The sequence below is a fragment of the Stenella coeruleoalba genome, assembly GCF_951394435.1.
Source record: "Stenella coeruleoalba genome assembly, chromosome: 7".
NCBI classification, from domain to species: Eukaryota; Metazoa; Chordata; class Mammalia; order Artiodactyla; family Delphinidae; genus Stenella; species Stenella coeruleoalba.
This window is the reverse complement of record NC_137153.1, coordinates 117,131,604-117,152,475: the sequence shown is the minus strand read 5'-3', so window position 1 is coordinate 117,152,475 and position 20,872 is coordinate 117,131,604. Positions and strand designations below refer to the sequence as shown.

General features: G+C 53.7%; 1 protein-coding gene across 2 annotated transcripts in view; it reads right to left on the bottom strand.

Moving 5' to 3' along the window:
• Window positions 1–11,548, bottom strand: part of ASS1 (argininosuccinate synthase 1) — a 51,028-nt gene extending 39,480 nt beyond the window's left edge. Inside the window, exons 1-4 of one of the 2 annotated variants that reach the window (XM_079927141.1) lie at window positions 11,252–11,548; window positions 3,964–4,073; window positions 1,968–2,036; window positions 104–292 (exon numbers count right to left, since the gene is read on the bottom strand). In XM_079927141.1, the coding sequence (XP_079783267.1) occupies window positions 104–292; window positions 1,968–2,036; window positions 3,964–4,068 (363 nt within the window). In that variant the 5' untranslated portion in view covers window positions 4,069–4,073; window positions 11,252–11,548. The remainder of the gene's footprint in view (window positions 1–103; window positions 293–1,967; window positions 2,037–3,963; window positions 4,074–11,251) is intronic. The other variant, XM_079927142.1, reaches the window with a different exon arrangement.
• Window positions 11,549–20,872: the final 9,324 nt, after the last annotated feature.

The window sequence follows — 20,872 nt, the reverse complement described above, 5'->3', positions numbered from 1 at the left end:
GAACCTACAACTGCTTGAGGACCGTCCATTGCCTGGCTGCCTGTGTGCCCCTCGCAGGCCCCCTGCCTCCTTCTCCGTCCCCAGCCGTCCATCCTGGTCTCACCTTTCCTGTGGCGCCGTGTGACACGTACTTGGCTCCCTCCTTCTGGGCGATCTCCACCTGTTTGCGGGCAATGCAGGGCCTGGCGAGAGAGGTACCCAGGAGGTAGCGGTCCTCGTACAGCGCGCTGGACTGGATGGCGGGCCAGACGAACTCCTCCACAAACTCCTTGCTGACGTCCTCGATGAACACCTATGGGGAGAGGAGCCCATGAGAGCGAGCCTCGGCAGGGACGGGATGCATCAGAAAGCAGAGTCCCAGGGGCCTCGAGTGGCCTGCATCTAAGGCAGACGCTGTTAATGGATCCCCGGGCGAGCTGTACCTCCACTTTTCCTTCTGCATCTGTAGTAGACATCATAAATCAATCCAGCATACAGTGCGGATACTCTCCCTCCTGCACTCATGGCAGACATTACTAATCGATCCTGATATACCATCCAGGCGAAACTGGATGTGGTCCTTAAATCCCTCCCAACATAGCATTCTGGGCCTGAGATGAAACAAGATCTAAATCTAAGATCTAAATCTAGATGTAATCCACAAAAGCCAGGGATTATTTTGTCCCACGGGTGGCAGCTGGCAATATCTGGAGATATTTTTGGTTGTCATAACTGATGGGTTGTGGGGGTCATTCTGGCCTCTAGTGGGTAAAGGCCAGTGATGTCGCTAAACATCCTACAATGCACAGGACAGCCAGGCACATGTCAACAGTGTCGAGGTTGAGAAACCCTGATCTAGAGGAATCATTCTCAGAATGTAAACCCCTAGAGTTCCCCAGACCCTTTCAGGGAGACTGAAAACATTTTTTGTGATACTCAGTTGATATTTGCCTTTTTCACTCTGTTGACATTCACATTGACTATGCAGAAGTGATGATGGGGGAAGGGGCTGGCACCTTAGCACAAATCAGGGCAGAGGCACCACACTCCTCAGACATGGTGCTCCTCACGCCTTGCTCTCACAGCGCAGATTTCTCTTAAGAGTGGTCTTGAAAATGCAGTAAACAATGATTGACTTTTGTTATATCTCGACTCGAGTACAAAATATGAAATATACACGAAGCATATCTGCTGCATTCAGATATGCTGAATAATTCAGTTGAGTTATTAGCTCAACTAGCCTCTTTTCTCATAGAACATCGTCCTTGAACAAAGGACCGACGGACAAAACAGGGTCAGTGCAGACTTGGGTTTTTGGCCAACATTTTCATAAGAATGAAGTGACCCTATCACTTCAAGGAAAACTGAATTTGTTGCCAAGCTTTCCAGTAAGAGTTAGAATTATGGAAAACTTGTATCTGACACCGTGAACTTGACAGCTTCCTAATACTTCTGATGTGAGTTTTACTGCGTTTTAGTGTGCTTTGCAGATATTGCGTTTCTTTTGCACTGTTAGCCTATGTGAGCAGGGACCACGCTGGCCACGTTCACCTTATGGGCCTGCTCACCCATGATTAGATGCTCAATCAATGCACTGATTCTGTTGAATGGATGGAAGGATGGGTGGATGGACAGAGAGCTAGGAGGGATGGACAGGTAGATGGATGAGGGATGGATGAGTGAGTGGATGTGTGAATGGACAGCAAGATAAAAGAGGGATGGGCAGGTGGATGGATGGATGAGGAAAAGACAGATGGATGGGGAGGTGGGCTGGGGAGGTGACTGGGTAGAAGAGTGGCCGGGGGAGACCAGAAGATGATGCCCTTTGCACACCAAAAGCAGAAGGAATTGACCTTATACTCCTGGAAGCAAGAGGACCAGTTGGAAGGCGTGGGGGAGACAAGGAGCTTTGGGACAGGACCCCCCACAGCTGCCCCCACCAGGTCAAATGCCGTTTCCAGCCCCAAACCCTGCCTCCCGCGTGGTACCTTTCTAGCCCCAAGCTTCAGCGCCTTCTTCCTGGCTTCCTCAAAGTCTTCCTTCTGGCCTACGTTGGCCTGATGAGCAGAAGCAGAGAGGACCCATTAACCCAGGGGAAGAAAGAAGAGCTGAGAAGAATGTCCCCCCCAGCCCCTCCCCTACCCTGGGGTGAGCCGTGGGCAAGTGTGTTTCACACACAACAGCCCTCAGATGGCAGTGGTTTCGACGGGATCGCTGAGGTCAAAGTAGGAAGGAGAAAGGGCGCAAACCAGGGTCTGGAGAAGCTGTAACACTCTCCAGAGCTAATACTTGGTTGAAGGACGGACCGAGCCTGGCCCCGTGCACCCAGGCTGCTAGGTTGCAACATTTGCTGTCACTGCCTTGAAGGTCTAAGGCTTCCCTTGAACTCGTCTAACTCTTACCCCAATTCCCCCAAAGTCAGTACAAAGGTTGGAGAGTCAGCAGCTGCCCGACTCTCAGCTCACTTCCCCAGCCAAGTGCAGCAACGTGACTGTCCCAGGGCGCCTGAGCCGGCTCGAGGCTGAGGCCTGGGCTATGGGCACCCAGCTGTCCCCCTGCTGGAGCGCAGCCTCTGGTTCCGACATCCCCATCTAGACACGGGCATTTTTTTTTTTTTGCTGGCTGCACTCTGGCCTCCTGCCTAGACGCTGGCCCTGGCTTCTGCTCAACAGACTCTGGAATCTTCCCAGAGTCCAGCTGCAGGTGCTTTTCTGAGGTCACTCAGCTTTTAATTCTGCCCGGGGGGGGGAGCCCGGGATCTGGACGGCCCACCGCTGCTGCTGAGGACAGGGTGCGCACACCCCAGGCTCTCTGCATCCGCTCAAAGCCCTGGCTCTCTCTCAGCAGGCAACTGTGAGCCAGGCATTTCCCCTGCCCCACCTGAGGAACATGGGGTCAGCACTGTTACGGATGGCAGATTGACTTCAACTGCAAACAAACGGTTCTTGACAACAGCTGGACTTTTCCTGTCCAGAGTGCCACCCTCACTTCCTCTGCAAAGAGAACCTTCTCTCCTGGGACCTCTTTCCACAGGGATGGGTGAGAGCACATCACATCACCTGCTCACTGTAGGGACACAGCCATACTGACGAATGCATGGTGGGCAGGGACTCAGGCCAGTCAATGGGAGTCCCCCCTGGCCCTTCTGTCAGAGCCTCTGCAGGAAGCTCTCCTTGCTCTGGGAAAACTTGGATATGATGATGTGGGCCTTGCCTGCCCCGTGGAGAGGCCAAAAATGAAGCCAAGCAGAGATGGAGGCAGATCTGGATGAGCACCTGGATCCAGCCTTGCCTGAAGCCATTACACCCCTGGCCTTCTCAGTTACATGAAGAACTGTATTATTTTGGTTTTCTTTTTTGTTTATTTTTGGTTTTGTTTGGCTTAAGCTGGGTTTCTAGAATTTGCACAGTCATACGGAGAAAGATTCAGAGGTTACGTCCAGGTTTCTCAGAAGTTGAGCTGGTTTAATTAGGGATGTCTGCTACGGACCCTGGATGGGGGATGGCATCATACATAACCTATGGCCCGTGACCTATTTGCTATGCCAGAATCAGATGATCTCCAAGGGCTCGTCTAGTTTAGCCAGTGTAGCCTCCTACACTCTTTGCTGAATTATTGAGGGCTTTGGGAAAGGGGAAGATTGTATGCCTTCTCGGGGCCTTCACCAGATCCAAGCCCTTGGTCCCTCTCCAGGCAGGCTGGCCCAGCAGCTCTGCCACGCTCACTCCTGTGCCCCCTGTCCAGTTACTCGCATGGAGGCTCGGCTCCTCCGTGATCTGGGGCATCTCAGACCTGGGGGACTTCCAAGGTGTTCACTCGACAGATGAAGAGAAAGAGGCAGTAAACGAGAAGCATTTTCCTACAGTTCAGGACAGGCTTAGAGAGGGGGAGCTGGGTTTGGATGAGTGACAATGGGCAGGTGGGCAAGCTGGATGGACAGCAGGGCCGACAGTAGAAAGACACACATGCCAGGCGCTCCCTCACCAGGTAGGCAATGACGTCATAGCCCTGCTCCTTCAGCCACACGAGGATGCAGGAGGTGTCCAGGCCCCCGCTGTAGGCCAGAACCACGGAGCCTTTGCCGGACATCTCGTCTGGAGGGAGGACACAAGGAAGAATGTGAGTGACCCAGAGCCAGCCCCGCCCCCTCCTCCTCTGCCAGCCCCTCCCGACAGCTCCCTTCTGGCCTGTCCCCCAGCCCCGACCTCGGCCTTGGGCAGCCTTATCCCCTGGACAGGCCGCTACCGTGAGGTGTGAAACAGGATGTTCGTCTGACATCAGGACCAGCTGAGGAGCTGCTCCTTCCTGCAGCCTCACGCCTTCCACCCCCGACACCCTCTCAGGGGACGCACACACACCACACTGGGGCCTGGCAGGTGGAGGCATGTCTTAGAGCCAGTTCCCCACCAGCTAGAGAAGACGACGGGGTCAAGGTCAAGACGCAAAGGGGTGCACAGCGTCAGGAGACTTGGGAGAGGCCGTGGCCCTGAGGCCCGGGCAGCCCACACATCTCTAGTCAGAACTGCTCCTTGCTAGGCTGGGCCAGTGCGAGTGAGGCATGGCCCTGGGGGACTCATATAGATCACCCTGCACCCGGACTATGACCGCATGAGGTAGGAGCTGTCATGCATGTCGGGGCAGCAGAGACTGGGGCTCAGAGAGGTCAGTGGCCAGCTCGAGGTCACAGAGCACGTGTCTGTGTCTGGCTCCAGAACCTGGGTTCTTCCCAGCGTGCAGGGCTGCCTCCCAGCTCTACAGGGAATAGGATGCCCCCCTGGACCTCTCCCACCTGGGCCCCAGTGAACCTTCACACAATGGGACTTTAGGTTCTTTTTAAAAGAAAGTACCTCTGAGAGGGGAAACACGAGAGACCCCAAACACCTCAATGAACCCAGCTCCAAAATGATTAGTTGGGAGGAGCTCAGAGACCAACTTCCCCATGTGCAGAGGGGGAAACTGAGGCCCAGAGGAGGAAGGTAACCAGGACGTACAGATGGTAGATCTGTCCTTCTGCAGCAGGACAGATGTGCCCCACGCTATCCCTCCCTCTCTTCAGCTACACTGAACCTTCCAGAAAGCACCAGAGCCTCTCACTCCTTTTGCCTTTGCAGCCACTGTTCCTTCTACCCAGAAGGCTCTCCCTGAGCCCTAGGGCTGCATCAGGCCCTGCCTTCCCCCCACTCTCCACATGGCCCTGAGAGTAGGTGCTGTTATGTGCCCACTTTGCTGAAGAGGACCGAGGGTCAGAGAGGCGAGGTCACTTGCTTGAGGTCCTGTGGTCAGCAGGGGGCAGGGCCAGATTTGGATCCAGTCCATCTGTCTCCAGCCTCCATGGACATGGCCCCAGCATCCTGCATTTCCTGGGTGTGTGCTTGTGTCTGGTGGGAGCATTTGCACTGGAGACCGACCAAAGTCAGGGTCCTTAATAGAATCTATTGGGAAAGGCTGTGGACATCACTGCACAGATCCATGTGGCCTCATCCAGAAGGGCCTCTCCCCAAGGATGCAGGCTCCTGTATACTGAAGGCTTCTCGTGTGCCTGGAGGCTTAGCGGCAAAGTGGTCACCCAGCCCTTTGCAGTAGAACTCAGCCCAGCCGAGGGACAAGAACACATCCTATGTGCCGTCCCCGGCATCTCACCAGGCCACCTTCCAGCCAGTCCCAGAGCTCACATGTTTCTACTGCCTTTTGGACTTGGAAGGGGAAACACTTCATGGAACAGTGAGGTTGGGGGCAGTTCTGATGGATGGGTGTCCACAATTCCCCCCTTCAGTGGGCATTCAGCCACCTGCCAGGCTGTCCCAGGCCAGCTGGGGCCTGCAGACATGCCCACGGCAACCGCAGCCAGGCAACAGGCCACCCAGGATGGAGGGGAGGAGGTGGGAGGGAGGCAGGAAGGACTTATGGCAGGAAGTGGCTGGGGCTGAAGGTGCGGGTTGCGGGCTTCCAGAATCTGTCTTGATGGCTCAGCGAACCACCCTGCAAATGCAGGCAGCTGGGTGACACCAGAGGCCATGAACCCAGCCTACCCAGCCCCTGGACTCCCCTTTGGGCAGCCTCGCTGAGTGGGGAGACTCAGGAGCCCCAGAGCCCCGTCCAGCGCCCTGCTGCAGCGTGCGTGCTCCCAGCCCTGTGTTCGTGTGCGAAGGGGCTGGTGGTGTGGTCGGGTGGGGGGTAATGTTGCGTATTTGTGAAGCTCTATTGAGATATAATTGACGTGCAATCAACCGCATATATCAAAGCGCACAATTTAGTGAGTTTGGGCACGTCTCTACAGCCAGGAGGTCATCACCACAGTCAAGATCATGAAGGTGTCCATTATAAGCTGAGTCCTCCATTTGTGTTACCCCCGGTTTAGAGACAGGGAAACTGAGGCTCAGGTTACGGAACTTGCTCAAGGCCTTGCTTGGCTGGTGAGTGGTAGAGCCCGGATTCACACCCAGATCAGCTAGACTCGTAAGTACAAGGCTTCCCCTCTCTGGGAGGTGCAAGGAAGGGGATCCCTGGACAAGGTGTGGTCTGGGAAGCCACAGGTGGCTCAGACACCCTGGAGTGACAGGGAGAGATGATGTGGGCCCGAGAGTCACCCCTGCTGTGCCACCTCCCAAAGGCCCTGGGGCCAGAGGATGGGCACCGGGCGGGGGAGGGGCAGCTCCATGGAACAGACCTCCTGGGCCTGTCCTGTTCTGCCTCAGCGATGCCCCTGTGCCCTGTGCCTGATGGCCCATCACAGCACAGTCACAGTGTATTCTCACTGCCCCCGCTGCCCACTGTGAGCTCTGTGCGGACAGGGACCACCTCTCAGCGCCTGGCACATGGCAGGCACTCAGAGAAAGGCTGCTGATTCTGCGGCCTGGAGGTCAATTCCTCACCTATAAAAAGAGAGGGTTAGGGCTTCCCTGGTGGCGCAGTGGTTGAGAGTCCGCCTGCCGATTCAGGGGACATGGGTTCGTGCCCCGGTCCGGGAAGATCCCACATGCCGCGGAGCGGCTGGGCCCGTGAGCCACGGCCGCTGAGCCTGCGCGTCCAGAGCCTGTGCTCCGCAATGGGAGAGGCCACAAGAGTGAGAGGTCCGCGTACCACAATAAAAAAAAAAAAAAAAAAGAGAGGGTTACAATCCCCTCCAAGTCTGGAATTCCATGCACGTTCTCATCCGGAAACTTGTGAGCCCCTCCTGCCTGCCAGGCCACATGCATGCACGGCTAGAGGGCCTCAGCCTCTGGGCCTGAGACACGTGATGGATTGGGTGCACCCAGGAGTGTGTGCCTGAGTGCAGGGGTGTGTGTGTGCGTGCGTGCGCATGCATACGTGTGCCTGCATTTCTTGGGGAGAATGTGCCTGAGACTGCATGCATGCACCTGTGTGTGGCGTTTGAGTCTACGTGTGCACGTCCAGAGATTAGCTGGGCAGGTGGGCTGAGACAATGATATGATCTGACACTGACATTGCTCCACCTTTCCTGGCGAAGCTCCCGCCTCCCTCAGTCAGTGAGGTCCCTGCCAGTGAGGTCCCGGCAGACTTCGTGGGGCAGAAACTAAAGGAAGCTGAGGCCTCAATTTGGGGGACGGAGAGTGGGAAAGACGAGGGGCAGAGCACAGTGGCTGGGTCCTCCAGACCTGGGTTCAAGCAGCTTCAGCTGCTCACCTGCAAAACGGGATCAAGAACAGCCCATCCCTCCACAGGCGACCGTGGATTCCGTGAGATTCCAGGAGGAGCCCAGAGCTGGGTACCACACCTGTGCCCACCAAGCTCTCCTTACCACTGGGTCCTGGCTGACCTTGGGCAAGCCCCTCACTCTCTAGGCATCAATATCACCACCTGCTCAACAACCTGCAAGCCTGAAAGCCCTTCTGGTTCTGACACCCCAGGACACCGGGCTTCCTGCCTGAGGACTCGGCCTCCCCCAGCCCAGGGGGGCTGGACTCCTGGGGCTCTGGGGCTCCTGAGTCTCGGCCTCCCGCGGCCCCAGCTTTGCCGCCACCCCACCCTCCACGAAGGGCGCAGGGCAGGTGCCCCAGCTCCCAGGCACATGACCACTGCCAAGAACATTCATGCCCCCAGCTCCCGGGGCCAGCCCAGACATCCTGCTCCAGAAGAGGGACACCTGGGAAGGGAAGAAGAGAGCCTCATGCCAAGATGCCTGCCAGTCTGGCCTTAGTTGGCAAGGCAGCGGGCATTCTCCAGTGCCCTCGCCGCAGACATCCCGCCAGCTCCCAGTGAATGTGCCAGGCCAGCCTGGGCAGTTGCTCGGCACTAAGAAAATTCATGCGGCTCTAAAACGTCAAAGCTAGAAGGATGACTAGAGCAGTTACTCTGTGTAGTGCCACACGTGCATCATTTCAAGGCGGGGACTGTTATTACCACCTATTTACAGATGATGAACCCGAGGCTCAGAAAAATTAGTGACTTGCCCAGGTCTCAAGCTAGCGGATGGCAGTGCTGGGATAGAAACCCAGGCTGACTGCAGACCACCTGCTCTTTACTGCTCTCTGCCCTACACTCTCTGGTCTCTAGGAGACCACAGACCGTCTCCCCCTCCCGTTACTTGTCTGCCAGAAGACAAAATCCTCAACGCACCATCACCAGTCAGTATTCTATTTCTCTGTGCTGCGGCAACACGAATGTTCCCCTGGAACCCCTCCGCTCCCATTCTAACTCAGTCGAGCTGAGTTCATTATAGTTTCTAAAAAGCCTAGCTCCACCAAGGCCATAGAATTCTCCCTGACTTAGGGGTTTGCTCATTTTAGGACTGCAACTCTCATCCTCTTGCTGCCCTCATTCGTGTCTGATAGAGCTAGGGGGCAATTCCACACTTTGACCAGGAGGTCAAAGTGTCAGGATTCAGCCTGAACATTTGCCTGACACACTCAGCTCATTTCATTTGCATACTTGGTGAGACACAGAGGAAGGATTTCTGTGTCTGATGAGAAAGCTGAGGGCAGTAGGGGTGCTCTAGGCTACATACTGAGCTGGCTCTCAGCTGCAAGTTCCTGGGGCCTGAGATTCAAATCAGGAATGCCAGGCTGTCTTCGGGACACCAGCGCTCCAGCGAACCTCCTCTGCCCACGGTGCGGGGGGTCCTTTGGGAGTGCCCTGCCTTAGGAAGATTGGGTCTCCGGTTTCGACGAGAATGTCCTGAGGTAGCAGGAGGTAGGAAGACTAAGTGGACCTCACCAGGCCCCAGTGACAGGCACTTAAACCCTTTTCAGAGCATTTGGTTATGGAAGAAAGCATGAGTTCATTCATCTGTTTACTATATTGAAATGCCTACGGGTGCCTGGCCTACCCCAAGTCTGCGGAGGGCGTCTGTCCCACAGGAAGGAGCGAAGCCCTGGTAGATCAACTTTGCCCAAAGTGTTTCAGCAGAAATCAGAGCCGTAGACCTTGAATTCCAGAGGTTATCTCTCTCGGCACGGATGCCCACAGGCAAGGCGCTCGCTTCAGAGGCTGTGCGCTCAGCTTTTGGATGAAGGCATCTGGTTGTCTTGGCTTTTGCCTCCCAGGACCCACAGGACGAGGGCGAGATGGGGCATGGGAAAGTGCTTGCCCAGCCGGTGAGTCTGGGCCTGGCCCCCCCGCAAGTCAGGCTCCTGGGGCCCTGGGCCAGGGAAACGGTTACCATCAGAGCCAACTGACCACACATGCCCAGGGGAGGCAGGCAGCTGACGGGGGCACCTGTGGGTACTCAGGGGGGTTCAGACTATGCTGAGTGGGGGCCTCCCTCCACCGCATCCTGTGCCTGGCCTGGGATCTAGGCGCTCAGCCGGAAGCATTCACCACTCATTCACCAGCGCTCAGCAGAGCCAGAATTACTTCTCAGCGTAACGCACAGGTGGCTCCACCGGGACGGGACCCCCTGCCCTGGCTCTGAGACGGGGATGGGCGGGGGGAGGGAGTGTGGAACGGAGACTCCTCCAGTCCCTATCCAGTTCCCATGCCCTTTGTGGCTGTTTCTGCCTCTGCTGTCTCCCTCCCCCACCAGAACCTAAGACAGGAGGGCAGGGACCCTGTCTCCTGTTCTGAACGCCCAGCACGGTAGCACCCGGTGAGTCACTCCCCAGACACAGGGAGTGAACGGACCCAGGCACCCTTCTCAACAGTATACATCCCCTTACTGTTTCCTGAGCCCTGAGCCTGTGCCAGCCATGACGAATGGAGAAACTGAGGCTTAGGACTCTGGGAGGCTGACCCGAAGGCTCACCCAGTTGTGGAGTTGTGCCTGCCTTCTGGGCTGGGGTCTGCGGGCCTCCAGAACCTGCCTTCTTCTGTCACCAGCTTGGGTGTGGCGGGGAGGGATCAAAGCCCAGGGCCGATTTGATCCATCCCTGGGGAAAGGACAGGTTTGCTCCTGCCCGGGATGTGCAGCCAGACGGCGCTGCTCTCGGGAGGAGACGCCCCACTTTGCAGAGAGGAGCACTGAGGCGGCCAGGTCACGGGGCCTCCTCGGGAAGAGCCCTGGCAGGATGGGAGAGGAGCTTCCTGCATTTCACAGAGACTCTCCTTCCCCGGAGGGCGAGGCCGTCCCAGGGGCCAAAGGCAACAGGCATCAGGACGGCTGACATTTCCTGACGAGCGGTCCCTCCCACAGGCCAGTGCCAGCCGGAAACCGGGCACCGCGGCGAGGCGAGGCCCCCGCCCCACCGGCCAGAGAACGCAGAGCCCTTTCAGAAGGCAGAGCCGCGCGACTGACGCCCCCTGCAGGGGAGGGAGCACAGCCACACCCAAGGCACCGGGGTGGGCCACCCGGAGCCCGGAGCGACCCGCCCGGGGGAAACTGAGGCTGGGGCTGTGGGAGGGGCCGAGATGCCCAAGCCCCGGGGGCGCGCGAGGCGCAGCGGTGAGGCTGGACCTCTGGTTGCGGGCAGAGGAAAAGAGGCGGAGACAAGAGACCAGGGCCAGAGAGGGGCCGAGAGAATCGGGAATCCTCACACCCTCCGGGTTCCCAAGGTCTCCACTTGTGGGGCTCGCGGCATAAGGGAAATTGGATCGGAGAAGGAAAATCCAGAAAGGACCTCGGCCTGCAAAGGCGACAAGTAACCCGACCTGCCCCTCAGACCCCCGGACTCGCGCCCCGGCCCCCTCTCCGCGGCCTAAGGGAGCCAGGAATCCGGCCGCCAAGCGTTTGAGCAACAGGAGTCCGGGCGTCGGCCCCCTGCCCGCCCGTCCAGGTCCGAGCCCGGGGCGCGCGGTCCCCTCCGCCTCCTCGGCTCGTTCTCGGTGGGGTCCGGGCAGAGGGCGACCTAGGCTGGGGAGTGGGAAGGGGACTCCTTACCGGGAGGCAGGCGGCGGCGGCAGACGGTGGAGTAGGGCTGGTTGCGGCGCGCATCCCGGGTTATAAGCACGGGGCAGAGGGCAGGGCCGGGGGCCGGGGACAAGTCGGAGGAAGAGAGCAACAGACCCCGCCCCCGGGCCCGGCCCCCTCGCGGAGCGGCTCCGCGTTGGCGGCCGCCGGCGGGGGTCGGGGCCAGGCCTTGCCCCGCCTCCTCGCCCCGCCCCTTTCCCTCCTTCCCTCCTGCCCACCCGGCTGCCGACACACCCTCCCGGCCGGGCCCCCGCCCCGGCCCCAGGCTCTGGCGGCCCCGGCCCGCGGGCTGGCGGCTCCCCTGGGCGCGGTAGTGGCTGGAATCCTCGCGACTGACAGGGTGACAAGCCCTCCTGCCACACTTGCCGCCTGGCCCGTGGGGAACGCTCAAGCGCTTCGCCGTGGGAGTGGAATAAAAGCCCCTTAAGCTCGTGAGTTTCATGCCCATTTTTGTGTCATGGTGGCCTTTCTACAGACCTCAAAGCCCCTCCCTCCCCCCCCTAGTCCCCGTGAGCCGGAGCCCATTGTATTGGTGAGAAAACTGAGGTGGAGGTGGCCCTAGAAGGTCGGGGTTTCATCCCTCAGTCCAGGGCTGGTTCCTGGCTGTCTCCCCAGAGCCTGGCACCTGACCAAACTCCCGAGGGCACCCAGTAAATAGTGAATAGAAGACTGGCCCACTGCTAACCCATTGAACAGCAGGGAAAATTGAGGTTCACAAAATAAACGGGGAGTTGTGTCCCCAGTCTGGCCTCCAGAAGGTTCTGTGTCAGAAGTTTTCCAGCCTGGTTTATAGGCCCCAAAGCACCAGTTACTGCAACCACAACCCAGTAAAACAGCTGGTCCCAACCTGTCCAAGACAACACCTCGGTTAGGACTGACCCCCAGAGGGCGGCTTCCCAAATCCTCCAAGCCCCGAACCCGCCCTGGAGGTGGGAGCCCTGAGGCAGCCCTGCCAGGTTAGCCATCCAGCCATCATGGAAAAGACGCAGGGGTGTAGGTCACGGTAAGGAGGCAGCCCTGTCCCAGGCCCCTTCCTGCAACCAAGAAGCAGCCAGAGAAAGGGAGCCTCTGCAGAGAGGGGTGAAGGCGCTGGTCTAGTCACTCTTAGTCCCTCTGCCGCCCAGTCCCCTGTCCCCCTGCCGCACACTCCCGTCCAGTCACTCAAGCACCTCGGCCAGATGAGTAGCTGTGAGTCCTTCAGGAGGGAGAAAGCATCAAACCAACTTGAAAGCAAAGCCGCAGCTTCTTGTGAGCCCCCCAACCTCTGGCACCCAAGCCCCAGAAGTGGCCGTGATGGCAAGGGGGCCCCTGTGAGCCCAGTGGGGCTGGGTGACTGTGGTGACTTGAGTCACCTTCCCGCAGGAGGTTGGGATGGTGGCTGAACCCCCTTAGCCCACTCACTGGGCCACCTTGGGGCCATGCAGAGCCGCCCCTGGCCTTCCACACTAGCAGCGGGCGAGAGAGGGGCAGCCACAAAACAACACTCCCTCAAGGGTCCCTGACCAGGGATCGAACCCATGCCCCCTGCAGTGGAAGCCCAGAGTCCTAACCACTGGACCACCAGGGAATCCCCTCTGCCCTGTCTTTAAGCCTCCATCCCCTGGCTTTGTGCTCTGTCCTTGTTTCTTCCTCTGTCACTGCCCTTCGAGAAAGTTGGGGAAGGCATGGATGGAGCGGAGCCGCCTCCTTGGACTTATTGCAGAGGAAGTGGAGAGGGAACCTGGGGCAGGAAGACCTAATGTTCTCCCAAGCTCCCCAAAGTCATGGTGGCCCCAGAGAGAATCCCTGTTACCCAGACTTTAGGAAGAGGGTGGGGTGAGGGCTGAGCCCCTCCAGTCGAGGATGGATGGGTGGGGGGCATGGGGTGGAAGAAGAGATAAGTCAGCATTCCCTAGGATGTCTGGTTGGATCTGGGCCATAATAACCACAACCCTCACGGTTATCACTGAACACTCTTTTATGCTTACGTTCATTTGATTTTCACGACTACCCTGTATGAAGTCACTATCATTGTCATCCCCAATTTACCGACAGGACCCTGCAGCTCAGAGAGAGGGTGTATCTTCCCCAAGGCCACACAGCATGTAAGTGGCAGAGCGGGATGAGAACCCAGGGTCTGGAGCTCTAGCCCAAACCCTCTACTCTAGCTCAGGCTTAAATTGAATTGGTGGAGGAGCCAGAGCCTCAGTTCCAGGGCCACAGGTTGTGGGGACCTTTACTCCCTGCTGCAGAAATGGCTCCAGCCCAGAGGACTGTCCCTTCCTGAAGCATAGGCACTGGTTACGTGAGGAGCAGTGAGGTCACAGCTCTCCTGAGAGGAAAACAGGTGCCCACTGGGCACCAGGGTGGATAGTTGCCCAGGGGCACAGATCAAGGTGAGAAGAGACTGAACTCAGATGGTTCATTTTTTTCCCATATCGGTTCCCCATTGTTCTAGCAACATTAGTTGGAGACTTTTCTCTCCCTATTGAACTGTGTTGGCACCTTTGTTGAAAATTAATTGACCATGTAAGTGTTGGTCGATTTCTGGATTCCCTCTTCTGTTCCATTATTTATTTATCCTAATGCCAATACCACACCGTCTTGATTGCTATAGCTTTACCGTGAGGCTTGAAGTCAGATAGTATAGATCTTCCAACTTTGTTCTGTTTCAAAACTATTTTAGCTATTCCAGGTCCTTTGCATTTCCATAGACATGGTAGGAAGAGCTTGTCTGTTTATATAAAAAACCTGCTGAGATTTTGATTGGGGTTTGCAATATATCTATATATCAGCTAAGGGAGAATGGACATCTTAACAATATTGAGTTTTTCAATCCATGATCGTGGTATATCTCTCCATTAATTTACATCTTCATAAATTTCCCAACATTAAAAAATACCAAAACTTAAAACTGTTTATTCAAAAGGATTAATTGCTGTTTATATGAGCAATGAGAAAGAAACTCAGGTCAGTCTACATCTTGAGATGGTCTTCATTTGTGGTGAATTCAATATGTGCTTTAGATCAGAAGTGTATCTCTGAGATAATGTTGAAATATAGCAGGTGTCACAAAACAGCTCCTTATTTGACATGAAATCTCAGGTGAGGCTCTTTTAAGGATATAGACCAGCAGGACCCAGAGCTACAAGAGCTAGAGTTTCAAAGGTCCCTGCTGAGGGCTTCCCTGGTGGCACAGTGGTTAAGAATCCACCTGCCAATGCAGGGGACACGGGTTCGAGCCCTGGTCTGAGAAGATCCCACATGCCGCAGAGCAACTAAACCTGTGCTCCACAACTACTGAGCCTCCGTTCTAGAGCCCGCGAGTCACAACTACTGAGCCCAAGTGCCACAACTACTGAAGCCCGTGCACCTAGAGCCCATGTTCTGCAACAAGAGAAGCCACCCAATGAGAAGCCCGTGCACTGCAACGAAGAGTGGCCCTGCTCACCGCAACTACAGAAGAGCCTGTGCGCAGCAACAAAGACCCAACGCAGCCAAAAATAAAAATAAATATATAAAAAAAACAACCAAAAGGTCCCTGCTGAGCATCTTTTCATGTGTTTGTTGCCATCTGTATGTCTTCTTGGGAAAAATGTCTATTTAGGTCTTCCACCCCTTTTTTTGATTAGGTTGTTTGTTTTTTTGATATTGAGCTGCATGAGCTGTTTGTATATTTTGGAAATTAGTCCCTTGTCAGTTGCTTCATTTGTAAATATTTTCTCCCGGTCTGAGGGTTGTCTTTTCCTTTTGTTTATGGTTTCCTTTGCTGTGCAAAAGCTTTTAAATTTAATTAGGTCCCATTTGTTTATTTTTGTTTTTATTTTCATTACTCTAGTGGTGGATCAAAAAAGATCTTGCTGTGATTTATGTCAAAGAGTGTTCTTCCTATGTTTTCCTCTAAGAGTTTTATAGTGTCTGGTCTTACATTTAGGTCTTTAATCCATTTTGAGTTTATTTTTGTGTATGGTGTCAGGGAGTGTTCTAACTTCATTCTTTTACATGTGGCTATCCAGTTTTCCCAGCACCACTTATTGAAGAGACTGTCTTTTCTCCATTGTATATTCTTGCCTCCTTGGTCATAGATTAGCTGGCCATAGGTGCGTGGGTTTATCTCTGGACTTTCTATCCTGTTCCATTGTTCTACATTTCTGTAAATCAAAGCTACAATGAAGTATCACCTCACACCGGTCAGAATGGCCATCATCAAAAACCCTACAAACAATAAATGCTGGAGAAGGTGTGGAGAAAAGGGAACCCTCCTACACTGTTGTCGGGAATGTAAATTGGTACAGCCACTACGGAGAACACTATGGAGGGTCCTTAAAAAAACTAAAAACAGAGCTACCATATGACCCAGCAATTCCACTCCTAGGCATATATCTGGAGAAAACCAGAATTCGAAAGGATGCATGCACCCCGATGTTCATTGCAGCACTATTTACAATAGCCAGGACATGGAAGCAACCTAAATGTCTATTGACAGAGGAATAGATAAAGATGTGGTACATATATACAATGGAATATTACTCAACCATAAAAAGGAATGGAATAGTGGCATTTATAGAGACGTGGATGGACCTAGAGATTGTCATACAGAGTGAAGTAAGACAGAAAGAGAAAAACAAATCTCATATAATATCGCTTATAAGTGGAATCTAGAAAAATGGTACAGATGAACTTATTTGCAAAGCAGAAATAGAGTCACAGATGTAGAGAAAGAAACTTAATGCTTACCAAGGGGGGAAGGAGAGGTGGGATGAATTGGGAGATTGGGATTGACATATATACACTACTATGTATAAAATAGATAACTAATGAAAACCTACTGAATGGCATGGGGAACTCTACTCAGTGCTCTGTGGTGACCTAAATGGGAAAGAAATCTAAAAATGAGTGGATGTATGTATACATATGGCTGATTCACTTTGCTGCACAGCAGAAACTAACACAACATTGTAAAGCAACTATATTCCAATAAAAATTAATTTAAAAAAAAAAAGGTCCCTGCTGGTGATCAGGGGTTGTAAATGGACTAGGCGAGAGTAGACGTCCTCCATTTGGGAAAGCATGTGTGGCTATTCCGGGAAAGGGCTGGGATCCGTGGCATCAGTGTGAACAGGTCCCCTCTGGCGCTAGAAGAGATAGGGCTTCTTGGGGTCAGAGGTATGGCTGCTCCAGAGCCCGGCTTTGAAACGGATATTTTATTGGACACCTTGGATGACTTGCCAGGTGGCAGCCTATTCTCAGGCAAATGCCCAAGCCTTTTGTTTAGAGAAGACGAAGACCTGGCATGTGGGCATCTCTGATGGGTGGTACAAATGTCCTCATTTCAATAGGAGTGCCGAAAGCTTCATCTTGACTCAGGTGTCTAAGCAAAGTTTTATAGTTTTCAGTGTACAGGTCTTGCTTATCTTTCATTAAATTTATTTCTAAGTCTTTTAAGTTTTTTGATACTCTTGTAAATAATATTTAAAATTTTATTTTCCAATCAGTTGTTGTTAATATATAGAAACACAACTGATTTTTGTTTACTGGCCTTGTCTTCTTCACTTGCTAAATTTGCTGATTAATTCTAGTAGAGTTTTGTAAATACCTTAGGGTTTTCTATACAGACAATAATGTTGACTGTGAATAGAGACAGTTTTACCCTTTCCCTGTATTATCTTTGTGCCTTTTTTCTTGCCTTATTCCAATGGTGAGGACCCCAGTACAATGTTGAATAGAATTGGTGGGAGTGGATATCTTGGCTTGTTCATGATCTTAGAGGATCATTCATTCACTCTTTCACCATTAAGTATGATGTTAGTTGTAGGTTTTTATTAGATGTTTTTCACAGGTGAAGAAGTTCGCTTTTATGTTTTTTTCATGAGTAGGGGCTGAACTTTGTCAAATGTTTTTTTCTGCATCTATTGAGACGATACGATTTTCTCTTTATTCTGTAAATGTGGTAAATTACATTGCTTGATTTTCAGGTGTTGAACCAACCTTGCATTCCCAGACTAATTCTATCTCAATAAAGTTTGTTTTTAAGAAAAAAAAAAAGAGAGACAGGGGAACTTTGAGTTAAAAGACACGCAGAGGATGTAATCAATCATAACATGTAGCCTTTATTTGGATCCTGGGGGTTTTTGTTAAGCAAAAAAGAAATACCGTCTTTATGAGCAATTGGAAGTTTGAACACTGACAGGATGCTTGATAGCAAGGAATTATTGTTGATTTTTTAAAGTATGATAATGGTATTGTAGATATCTTTTTTAAAAATATTCTTTAAAGTCTAGAGATAATGAATTCTGAAATATTAATGAGTTGAAATGATTTCTATGAAGACTTTGATGGTCCCCCATCATTCTTAGGATAAAATCTAGAACCCTGTACTTCCTCTTCTGCCCTCACCCACTGCACTCCAGCTGCACTGGCCTGCTTGCAGTTTCTTCAATGTGCCAACCTCTTCCTTGTCTTACCGTCTTTGCACATACTATTCCTTGGGGATGCTTCTCTGACCCCTTCCCCTCCTCCCACCACATTGGTCCCTTGTCATATGCTGTCTCTCCGGCTGGCACACAAGAGTTTCCTGAAATCTCCGGCAACAAAAGAGAGGAAAATGAGGGCTCTGGTCCCCTCCCCCTCTCCCCACTGCTGTGGTCTTTCTTTTTTTTTTTCCCCTTTTTATTTAATTAATTAATTTATTTATTTTTGGCTGTGCCGTGCAGACTGCGGGATCCTAGTTCCCCAACCAGGGACGGAACCTGGGCCTACGACAGTGAAAGTGTCAAGTCCTAACCACTGGACCACCAGGGAATTCCCCTCACTGCTGTGGTCTTAGATCACCATCACCTCTCACCCGTACCTCTGCAGGAGACACCTCACCTGTCTTCCTGTCCGCTCTAATGCACCCTCCACACTGCAGCCAGGGTGCATTTTCCAAGGGTCAGCTCTGACTGAGGGGTCAACTTGTCTGAACTGAAGGGCACACTCAATGGATGTGACCTTGTTAAGTCCCCTGGCAACCTAAAAACATAGATGCAGCCTGTGGACCTAACCGTGGAGTAGGTCCCTCTTATCCTCCGTCTCTCCTCTGCCACTCAAGGGCTCTGCACTCACAGGTCGTGGAGGGCCCAGGGTGTGTAGGGACCCCAAGCACCTCACCCAGCAACCATCTCATGGTTGGCACCAGAAGCCACTTTGCTGCTGTGCAGGCCTGGGCACTGGCCCCAGAAACAAAGAGTGCCCTCTGGGCTGGACCCCAGGTTACCAGTCCCCGCCCAGAGGGAACATAAAGTCCAGTGTGGGCTCTTGGAAAAGCTGCATCAGGGAGTTTAATGAGTGACCTGCAGGGCTGTTTTCCAGCCCTGATGGTTCAGAGAAGCCTCAGAGGCCGGGCAGCTGGATGGGGCCCTGGCCAATGGTGGCAGCAGCTGGAAAAGCAGAGTGGAAAACACCCCTTTGGAGCTGAGCCCCCTTGGGAGGCACCTCCCCTCCTCGGCAACCATCCTGTGGATGTGGGGGGAGTGGGGAGCACGAGACTCGGAATCACAGCCTGGATTCCAGGCCAACTCTGCCCCTGGCTTGCTGTAGGACTTTGAGCAATCGCTCCTTCTCACTTGCCTCACTTCCCTCAAATGGGAAATTTAAGAGAAGGTGGGAGAGAAAGGAGGCCGACGGAACGCACACTCCCTGGGCAGCTCCTCCGGGCTTGAGTTGCCGATGTCCCTCCTTTTCAGCCTCTGCGCCTGGACCTTCCTCTCTCCCCATCTTCCCTCCTCGGAGAATGGAGGCAGGGGAGCCTGGAGGCTGGAGGCCTGGGCTGCAGAGTCAGATGGGCCTGCATCGAGTCCTTCTCTTCCCCTCCCCTCCATGCTGTGTGAGTTTGGACAAGTGGCTCACCTTCTCTGAGCCCCCATCGCTCATCTGTGAAATGGACATAATATTCTTTGCCTCTGGAGTTCCTGGGAGAATTAAATAAACTCAGGTCTATAGGGCATTGAACAGTCTACAAATGGTATTTTGACAAACGTGAAGGGCCAGGGTGAGTCTGGGGAGCACGAGGCAGGAGAGAGCAGCAGTTCTCAGCGCTTCGATGCCACGGCCCCAGGGCTGGCACTTGCATGGGCTGCAACGTCCCTGGCTCCATAAAATATTAACAGCCCAGCAAACGGCAGGGGTCAAGTTGTGACCCATGGCCCCTAGGGCTGCACAAAGAGGGTAGTTCAGTCCAAGTAAAGTCTCTACAGGTTGGGCCCTGGACAAATGGCGTATGAGGGGGAACTGGGAAGCCCCTCCCTCCCTCCCTGCTTCCCTCCTTCCTGGAATCTCTCCCCACCCAGCCTGAAATTTCACCATTGGTAACTTCTGTGCTTTAAACCAGGGATTGGCAAACTATGGTCCCTAACTGGTTTTGTAAAGCTTGCAAGCTAAGAATGGTTTTTGCATTTGTAAATGGTTGAAAAAAAATCAAAAAAGACTTCCACGACACATGAAAATGACATGAATTCGAAGTTAGAGCCCACAAAGTGTTACTGGAACTTAGCCACACTCCTCCTCTGTGTGTTTGCTGTGGCCGCTTTTGCCCTGCAACGGCCAGGGGAGTAGCTTAATATGTTCCCCAAAGCCAAAAAGATTCACTATCTGCCTTTACAGAAGATGTTTGCAGACCTCTGATTCAAAAGAAACCAACTTTGAAAGTGGGAGTGCCCTGGGGAAGATTCAGTTGGGGCTGTTGGTGGGAGTCAGGAGTCCCCGTCTAACCATTAACCGGTCACCTATGAAGCAAGTGACTGGGCCATGTTCCCTCTGGGCGTCCTTTTCTCCATCTGTAAAATGCACACAGAGATTCCTTCTCTGTTCACCCCAGCATTGCTGGAAGGCTCCGTTTATGAAGTCTGATGGTCATTCATACCTTAGTGGGATAACTCAGCTTTCCTTGTTGCCCAGATGAGAGACGGGGATGCTAAGGGGTAGGTGACAGAGTTACACTGACCAAAGACAGCCGGAAGAAAGGATCCCTCCTCTCCAGAACCACGTGCAAGACAGACAGCCTCCTTCTGCCAGAGACTGTGTTGAGGGACAGCTGGCAGGGGCTGCAGGCAGCCCAGGCAGGAGGGCAGGGACAGGGTCGGCGGGCAGTGGGAGGAAAAGCAGCGCTGGGCTTCTCAGGAGTCCTGTCCCAGCACACTGGAGACAGGTCAATACATAAATAGACATTCTAATCGTGTCCCTCCCCAGCTCCCCCTGTCAAAGCCAAGAGCCCTACACAGGCCCAGAGGCTCCCAGGATCTGCCCCACCCTGCTTACCTTTCTAATCACACCTCCCTCTTCCTTCCCCCCACCGACCCCCAGCTCCAGCTACCCCCCCCAACACCTCCTTGCCAGACCACCACCCCAGAGCATCCTCCTGCCAGAAGGCCCTGGTATTTGCTGTTCCCTCTGCCAAAACACCCTTCCCGCAGATGTCTGCACGGCTGTCTCCCTCACCTTCCTCAGGTCTCTGCTCCGATGCCGCCTTCTCAGTGAGGCCCACGCTGGCGGCCTATTAAAAACTGCCCCCTAACCCGTACTTCCCAGCTTAGGTTTTCTCCCCAGCACCCTCGCTGACGGACGAGTACACATTTC